This window comes from Sinohyriopsis cumingii, chromosome 2 (assembly GCF_028554795.1).
Source record: "Sinohyriopsis cumingii isolate HCF-2022 chromosome 2, ASM2855479v2, whole genome shotgun sequence".
In the NCBI taxonomy this organism is placed as follows: Eukaryota; Metazoa; Mollusca; class Bivalvia; order Unionida; family Unionidae; genus Sinohyriopsis; species Sinohyriopsis cumingii.
In genome coordinates, this window is record NC_142962.1 from 15,946,147 (window position 1) to 15,956,408 (window position 10,262).

A 10,262-nucleotide genomic window follows, 5' to 3' on the forward strand; every position below is an offset into this window, starting at 1 on the left:
TGTCATGCATCTTGTTTATAAAACTACTCAGTGTGTTTTGTGGTTATTTAGTATATTTCTGTGAAAATATGTACCAATCAGAACAATGTTCACTATATTTTTTATGTTGTTTACTTGTCTATATCTTGCTTACTTTGCATATATGTTACAACATTTCCCCGATGCATATTGTTCACCCCCTGTATTATGTAGCTTTGTGTGAAACGTTATCTTAATGTCGTGCATGGTGTGCAAAACAATACACCACCTCCACGTGAACAATCAGAAATAGCACAAAAAGCATGCAAAGCCAAAGAGATGATTTAAGATGACATTCCATTCCGAAAATAAACCGAATAGACAATGACCACTGTAGATTTAAGTTTATGAATCATTATTTTACTCTGCACAAAAGAAACCCCAAAAACAAACAGGTAAGACATCAGTCATTCGCTGACTGCTTTACATAAGCTGCAAACATGACTCACTCCAATGTATTTCTACCAATATGAAACACAAATCGCGTGTTTTATCTATATTGCTGTCTTTTGTTTTATTATAATCAGCAAATGTGTTTATCTATTTACCTAAACAGGAGCTACCTCTGACCATTAGAGTGCCATCGCAGACTGTGGTTAAATCACTCACAAGTCAATGTCAGAACATGAGCCTGTTACACTGTATCCTGAGGCATGTATGTTTATGATCCGTGGCATGGTATTTCTGGGGGTTCCATTCAATCAACTATCCTCGTATTTGTACTTAGCTTAAGTTGTTGTGCTTTCCGAAATGTTAGTTGTCTACAACACACACCTTGTACGTGTATATGAATGTTTGTTTATATATAAAGGGACTAAGGATGAACGCATATTATATTAGTAATAATGTCTAAATTCTGCGATTTTAAAATAAATTTATGTCATATTTAACTGACATGATACATACACTGAGTGACGTTAAGAAATGATACGTTATTGGATCCGAGCGATGTTTCGTTTCATCATACGACAAATGGTGAACCAAACGCTTGTCAGAGAGCCATTTTATTTCATGTAAAATGTGCAGAAAAGTACTCCTTTACCACAAATTTTATTTTAGCACTTTTGTAAGAAATACTTTCTGATTTCTTTTTTCAATCGACGTCTTTGCCGATGCACATTCAGAGGCACTTCTAGACGTTTTATTTAATTTGATATCCCGCATGGATTGTGCTGGCACAAAAATCTACATACTGGTGTAAACAATGAGGTATGTGCTCAGCGTGAACAAACTAGTGTGCGGTAACATCATCATTTGAACTTGGACATTATAAATGGGAAGAGCTCATTTATTAACTGACCACACCCACATGCTTTGTTATTCTAAAGGATTTAATGGCAGTCTCACCTTCATTAGTATGTAGGCTTAGTTCAGTGATAAATTCCGGAAAGCATTATGCCACAAATAATATTCCCTATTGTATTAAGGATTTCTTGAATAACCTTGAACATTACTTTTACGACTGGTAATTGTAACAATACATATCATCCTTTTCAGCAGCGTCATTAAGTATGGAACTGTATGCATCAATATTACAATTACGAGGATCTCTGTCATTCAGGTTATCGAGCTAATCATTGTCATGATCTATATCAACTCATCTAGATCATTGCGATGCTTTGAGATCATTAATATGATCTATATCGTTCAGCTCATCTTGGAGATCATTGATATGTTCCATATGATTTATCCTATAAGATCATTGATATGATCTCTATCATTCATCCTATCTAGAGATCATTGACGTGATCTCTATCATTCATCCTATCTGGGGATCATTAATATGATCTACATCATTCATCCTATCTTGGAGATCATTGATGTGATCTCTATCATTCATCCTATCTGGAGATCATTAATATGATCTCTATCATTCATCCTATCTTGGAGATCATTGATGTGATCTCTATCATTCATCCTATCTATGAGATCATTGGTGTGATCTATATCATTCATTCTATCTGGAAATCATTAATATGATCTCTATCATTCATCCTATCTTGGAGATCATTGGTGTGATCTCTATCATTCATCCTATCTGGAGATCATTAATATGATCTCTATCATTCATCCTATCTTGGAGATCATTGGTGTGATCTCTATCATTCATCCTATCTGGAGATCATTAATATGATCTCTATCATTCATCCTATCTTGGAGATCATTGATGTGATCTCTATCATTCATTCTGTCTATGAGATCATTGATGTGATCTCTATCATTCATCCTATCTGGAGATCATTAATATGATCTCTATCATTCATCCTATCTAGGAGATCATTGATGTGATCTCTATCATTCATCCTGTCTATGAGATCATTGATGTGATCTCTATCATTCATCCTATCTGGAGATCATTAATATGATCTCTATCATTCATCCTATCTTGGAGATCATTGATGTGATCTCTATCATTCATCCTATCTGGAGATCATTGATATGATCTCTGTCATTTATCCTATCTAGGAGATCATTGATGTGATCTCTATCGTTCATTCTATTTATGTGATCTTTAATATGATCTCTATCATTCATCCTATCTAGGAGATCAATGATATAATCATTAAGCCATTCGTTATAATACCAGGATTATTTGCGGAATACAATCGGGATTTAATAGTGACATTGTCGATTTGATCAATAAGTTCTTCATTCGTGAAAGCAGCAATTGGCTCGTAATTTGACAAGGTGAAGGGCGATTGAAAGCGCCTCGACGTATCGATGGTCATTAGAACAGGTGGATTAAATTTAGATATAATATGATCTAATATGAAAAAGAAAACGTCTAGGCTATATGCCGAGTTCAGAGTGTCGGAGAAAACTGTTATAGAAGGTTAGAAAGATTATATATTAATCATATGGTGGTTAGTTTAAACTTAGGATGTTAATAACACATATGATTTGTTTCAGAATTGTATTAGTTAAATTCGACATAAAAACATACAGCTTTAATAACAAAAGGTAATACAAACATATAATTAAACTGAAATATGCTTTTTTGTTTTGTAAATATTACAAAAAGTGCACATACATTTTTTTATGTTTAATTTATGTTTTTCCTCTAAAGATAAGCGCCTTTATATCACGAGAGTTTCGACCAAACAATCCCAGACAGATGATTCAACCAAACCATGCATGGCAGTCGATTACACCAAGCCATGCCTGGCAGATGATTCCACGAAACCATGCATATCATCTGATTCCAGTTTATCAAAATAAGGCTGAAAATACCGATATGTCAAATTACAGACCCATTGCTTAGTAAGCTGCTTTGGTAAAGTGTTGACCGCAATACTAAATTTAAGATTGTCGAAATTCCTTGACGATAAAAAATTATTATCTGAGACTCAGTCTGGATTCCGTAATGGCTTTTCAATAATAGACAAAGCTTTTCTTTTGCATAGCCATATTAAATTTATTAGACAATACAAACAACAAAATAAATCCTTTTATTGATTTTAAAAGTGCCTTCGATGATGTATAGAGAGTTGAATTATGGCACAAATTGCACTTGATAGGTATCACAGACAATTTGTAATGTTATATTTAATATTTATAAAGATATCAAATCATGTGTCTGTGTATATAATGCATTTTCTGTTGGTTTTTTGTGTGGAAAAGTTGTAAGACAAAGGGAAAATGTATTTCCATTATTGTTCTCCTTATTCCTAAATGATCTAAGACATTTGTTTTACTAGTAAATGGGTGTAGAGGATGCGCTGTACCTTCCGGACCTACAGACGCTATACTTATATGTTAAAGACGTTATACTTATATGTTACAGACGCTATACTAATACGTTAAAGACGTTATACTTATATGTTACAGACGTTATACTTATATATTAAAGACGTTATACTTATATGTTACAGACGTTATTCTAATATGTTAAAGACGTTATACTTATATATTAAAGACGTTATACTTATATGTTACAGACGCTATACTAATACGTTAAAGACGTTATACTTATATGTTACAGACGTTATACTTATATATTAAAGACGTTATACTTATATGTTACAGACGTTATTCTAATATGTTAAAGACATTATACTTATATATTAAAGACGTTATACTTATATGTTACAGACGTTATACTTATATGTTACAGACGTTATACTTATATGTTAAAGACGTTATACTTATATATTAAAGACGTTATACTTATATGTTACAGACGCTATACTAATACGTTAAAGACGTTATACTTATATGTTACAGACGTTATACTTATATATTAAAGACGTTATACTTATATGTTACAGACGTTATTCAAATATGTTAAAGACGTTATACTTATATATTAAAGACGTTATACTTATATGTTACAGACGCTATACTAATACGTTAAAGACGTTATACTTATATGTTACAGACGTTATACTTATATATTAAAGACGTTATACTTATATGTTACAGACGTTATTCTAATATGTTAAAGACGTTATACTTATATGTTACAGACGTTATACTAATACGTTAAAGACGTTATACTTATATGTTACAGACGTTATACTTATATATTAAAGACGTTATACTTATATGTTACAGACGTTATACTTATATGTTACAGACGTTATACTAATATGTTAAAGACGTTATACTTAGATGTTAAATGTTATGTTGTTTTTCTAAGCAATGATACCATACTTATTACATTTAACCCTTCTGACACGCAATATAATTTTGATAATTTTAGTAGATATTGCGTTACCTGAAAACTTACAATAAATATGAAGAAAATAAAAAGTATTGTATTTGGTTAAAAAAAGAAGCATACATATCAATTTAATGCCGATACTGATATTCTACATGAATATAAATACCTAGGTCTTATATTTGACAGGAATGAATAGTTCTCCAGCGGCCTGAATAATCTAGTAGCCATATATAATAAGGGTTACTTAAAAAGCGTTCACACAATTTACATTTGAGTATTGATTGTCAGCTGAAACTGTTCGATCAAACCATTGTACCGATTTTAACATATCCTTGTGAAACATTTGTGGATATGTGAAATCTGGTATCATCGAAACAACTGATCTTTCTTTCCTCACAAGCAGATTGAATGTCAAAAATGTACCCTTCCATATTTGATGTACGGCGAACTTTTTGCGTTTCCCCTTACTTATCAGCATTAAAAGACGCTTGATAAACTCTTCGGCTAGATTGGTTAGCGGATATGAAAAAATATCTTATGTTCTCTCTTATACAAACACTTTGGTGACAATTCGCATGACAGTATACTAGATGATGTTGGGCTGAAGCCACTTATAGAGAAATCATAGTTTTATGTGGATTAAATGGCTAACAAATTCGGTAGAACAAAGACTAAAATATCAATAAGCTTGGGCAGCTAACATCGAAACATCATCTAAAGGTCTTAATTAAAGGTTATTTAAAAACTAGTCTGGATTTAAGAAGGATCTATTTTTCATTACCCAAAAATACACAAAAATTTAATTAAGTTTATAACTTCAAATCATACGTTTCCAGTTGAAACTTGAAGATGGGTTTAATGTTCCCTATAACGAGAGTTATTGCACACTCTGGCATTCTCAAGAAATAGGGGATAATTATCACCATCTTCTGTTAAGTTCTTATTTTCATGATGAAGGACAAATATTTATACCACATTATTACACTTTCAGTACTAGCGTTTCTTAATATAACCAAATAATGAGTACAGGTAGCGTGCGACTCTTAAAAATATTTGCAGGTTTTTATTTTGTGCTTCCCGATTCTTATAATCCCTGTAAAGCATTATGTGATAACATTACGAGCTATATTCATGTTCTTTTCTTATATACCTCATACGTTGCATGACCTCTCCAGTGGCCTAGTGGTTAGAGCTTCCGCCTTGGATGCGGGAGGTCGAGGGTTCGATACCCGGCCGAGTCATACCAAAGACTTACAAAAATGGTACTAACAGCTGCCTCGCTTGGCGCTCAGCATTAAGAGGTTAGTGTTAGGACTGTTTGGCCTGGTGTCAGGATAATGCGACTGGGTGGGACATCATGCTGCATGTCTGCGGCATGATGCCCCAGTGCTAGACATCACTATAAACTTCCACACTGCAGACTTCGTAGCGATATGACTGACAAGTTGTTAAAGCTACGCTAAAAATCCAAATCACACACACACACACAAGTTGTAACCTTTACAATTTGATTGTAATAAAGAAAGTCTTGTTTTGACTCACCCAAGCATGCATGACAGCTGATTCCACCAAACCAAGCATTGCAGCTGATTCCACCAAAGCATGCATAACTGCTGTTTCCACCAAACCAGGCATGCCAGCGATTTTGAACAAACCATGCATGCCAACTATTTCGACCAAACCATGCATGGCAGTTGATTCAATCAAAGCATGCACGGCAGCGGATTATACCAAAGCGTGCATGCCAGCTATTTCCACCAAACCATGCATGGCACCTGATTCCATCAAACCATGCATGGCAGCGTTTTCCACCAAAGCATGCATGACAACTATTTCCACCAAACCACGCATGCCATCTACTTTCTCCAAACCATGCGTGGCAGCTATTTCCATCAAACCGTGCATGGCAGCTGATACCCTCAAACCATGCATGGCAGTTGATTCCACAAATCTATCCATTGCAGCTATTTCCACCAAATCATGCATGGCAGCTATACCCACGAAACTTTATATGGTATATGATTCCGCAAATCATGCATGGCAACTTATTCCACTAAACCATGCATGGCATCTATTTCCACCAAACCATGTATCGCAGCTATTTCCACCAAACCATGCATGTCAGCTGTTTCCACCAAAGCATGCATGGCAGCTGTTCCACCAAAGCATGCATGGCGGCTGATTCCATTAAACCATTCAGAATGTTAGCTGATTCCATTAAACCATTCATGGCAGCTATTTCCACCAAACCATGTATGGCAGCTATTTCCACCAAACAATGCATGTCAGCTATTTCCACCAAAGAAGGCATGGCAGCTGATTCCATCCGTTCAAAAGGAAGCTTACTGTGAGTCCAAGTAAAATATCGATAACTTTGTAAAGATACAAACTCTCTTTTTACAAGTATTTCAAGACATGTGGGTATTGTCTTGAGTTTGTTTTTTGTTTTAAACAAATCATCTACAGAGATAGTCATTGCATAAATTTCCAGTAAACACAAACAGGATGGACGAGGTTTCTGCAGCGTTTGACAATTACCACCTTTCAGACTGATTTAGAATTTGTATTGTGTCACGGCAGATACAGTGAGGTTAAGCAGGTGCAACGACGCTTTAAAACACATATCCCCTTGCAATAATGTAATCCATGCATGGTGCTACAAAATTATAAAAATTACATCCTATATCATAGTTAGGAGTTGAAAGATGGATGTAATTAAAAATTGGATACACTATATCATACAAAAGGGCGTTTTTCCCCGAGAAGCAAAATCTGTACAGTCATAGATAAGAAATCACACAACTGCAAAATCAGGCAAAGCGGTTTTGAAACCTGACCACAAAAACGCGTGATTGTATTTGGCGTAACACAGTGGTTTTATTCTTTCTTTTGTAAATGATGTGCATGAATCATGCACTTGATTTAATTTCACAATTTCAGAATCTTATAATTGCACTGTTGCATATTATTTATTTAGAAGTGTTAATTATGCGTGGAATAAAATTTGATTGGCAGCATATAAGAAAAGTGATGATCTATTATGAATATTAAATGTGACTTAATTATGCCCTATTATTACTACCCTTTACAACCATTTGCTTCATTTTTTTAACGCCTTGGCCTAAGTCATTCAAAGGGATGACATCCTGTACTTCAGTTTTATTATAATGTAACAAGACCGTAGGGCTTTCCTGTTACCTAATTCAGCAACTTGCCAAAGAATGTGATGTTTTTTTTTCTTCTTAAGAATTGACCATTGTTTCAAAGGAATTTAAGGGTGAGAAATGTATTCATACACCGCATACTGTTAGCCATTCATTGTACATCACTGCATTATTCTTCTTCTTCATATCAATGTCGCTTGAAACCTTGATTTGCAGATTAAAGTTTGATTTTACTTCAACTTCACTGTTTTCTACCGTTAATTTTAGTGTTGCTATTGGTAGGGTGGGGTACATATTTGACGCATTAAATAAACCAGCAATTACTCAGCCTCTTACATCATGTCTCATTCTCAGCGGTATTTAACCCACAAACAGAAAGTTCAAGAAAAGCTTTTCTTCATTCCTGTGAATTTGAAAACAAACATAGCAGTTTTAAAGATGGAGAAAGAACTCAGATATATTCATTTCGTGCGAAAAGATTCCTAGTTCATTAATTTATTCCTATGATAATCATGATGCATCACTCATTTTGTTTGTAGTGAGTGTTACATGTAAAATGCATTTCAGCAATTCATTATTGTGCAAATCGTAACAATGGATGCATGCTTTCAATTTAATTATGATGATGCAGAGGCGGCGTTAAGAGTACGCGGGGCCTAGGGCCGACCATGACCGCGTGGGGCCAGAGTATCGGTATCTCGATTGGTATGCTACTGCTAACACTGATTATGTCTAGATTAGATCAACTTTCGCGATTTGGCGCACGAAAATTTGAAAAACTGAGATCCAAGTTATCGGACAGCCGTTTCCCGCTGGTGGCGTTAAGAAAATGGCTACATCTGTCTGCATCTGTGCTGCCACCTTTTAATTGTGTTACGAAGTTGACTAAGTTGACTTCGCAACTTTGCGTGCATTACGTGCGGCCTGTATCAGCGTTTCCAGGTTACCGGAGAATGTAGCATGACAAACTCATAAGGACGACCTTAGGCCTGAAGCGCGGGGCCCCCTCAAGAGCGGGGCCTGGGGCGGCCGCCCCACTTGCCACCACAAAAGCCGCTCATGTGATGATGATTGTTACTTATAAGCTCGTTTTAATGTCATAAGAAGAGATTTACTGATTGATGAATTGAGGTTTGAGAACGTGAACGTATTCGTAGAGAAACATTGCCTTAAAATATATAAGTTTAGACATGTGGGAATGAGTTGTGTGGGTGTGTGTGTGTGTGGGTTCGGGTTTTTAACTAAGCTTTAAAAAAAAACTTCAGTCATATCGCTACGATGTCTGCAGTGTGGCAGTTTATAGTGATGTCTAGCACTGAGACATCATGCCACAGACATGTAGCATCATAGCCCGTCCATTCACATTATACTGACACAAGGCCGACCAATTCTAACACTAACCCTTAATGCTGAGCGCCAAACGAGGCAGCTGTTAGTACCTTTTTTATATAAGTCTTTGGTATGACTCGGCCGTGGTTCAAACCTGCGACCTCTCGCTTTCGAGGCGGAAGACCTAACCACTTAGGTCACCGTAGCGGTCGTGAGAATGAGAAAACCCAGATTTTGAGATTTAGTTTCTCTTAATCTAGCTTTCGTATTGTCTTAATGTATCGCTTGACCTCTTCTCTTTAAGCCGGATTATTATTATTATTATTATTATTATTATTATTAGAACTAGTAGTAGAAGAAGAATGTTTTTACAAACAATTATATTTTTAAAACAAAAATAACAATTTGAAACTTTGAGCAACATACATTCCAGAAATTATTTTCTTTTGCAATATCCTTGGCTATAATGCATAACATTTGGAGTCTAATAAGCAAGATGGTCTGGCCAGGCTGTCAACTTATTAGACAGTAAATTAAAAAATTAAAAATAAACACGTCCACAAAGTTTGTGTTGCAGAATATTAGTGTTGTATAAGTGCTGTACATATTGGTTTCTAAATCACCATTTATATACAACCCTTACCATACCTAAGTCAGTTCAAAATACGTGACGTCCGTCTCTTCATGCAAACGTATCCGCATTAAAGCAGCTGTGTTGACATGGCTATAGTGGGTCCGAGTCAACGTGTTTCTGAAATAATTTTTTCTCACGTACATGATGTTATAAATAGAGACACAGCCATCTGCAAAATTACACACTCCTCTAGTATATGAAATCAAGTCATCAGAAGTAAACATCTTCATTACCACATATAAAATGCGTGTCTGTAAGTGATTTGGATTTGTAACGTAGCTTTAAACATTTCCAGTCATATCGTTACGATGTCTGAAGTGTGTCAGTTTATAGCGATATCTAGCACTAGGGCATCATATGCTATCCCACACCAAGGAAAAATAGCACCCCTAAAATCAACCTTATTGCCCAAACATTCGGATCCAAACTACAAAACGCTGTAGGAATACTATCA

At 35.3% G+C, this 10,262-nt stretch overlaps 1 protein-coding gene across 1 annotated transcript in view; it reads right to left on the bottom strand.

The window, feature by feature from the left end:
• The window catches only part of LOC149804377 (RNA polymerase II-associated protein 1-like), a 126,438-nt gene extending 119,771 nt beyond the window's left edge, over positions 1-6,667 (bottom strand). Inside the window, exon 1 of the mRNA XM_089932272.1 lies at positions 6,445-6,667. Within this exon, the coding sequence (XP_089788398.1) occupies positions 6,445-6,667 (223 nt within the window). The remainder of the gene's footprint in view (positions 1-6,444) is intronic.
• Between the last annotated feature and the right edge of the window lie 3,595 nt (positions 6,668-10,262).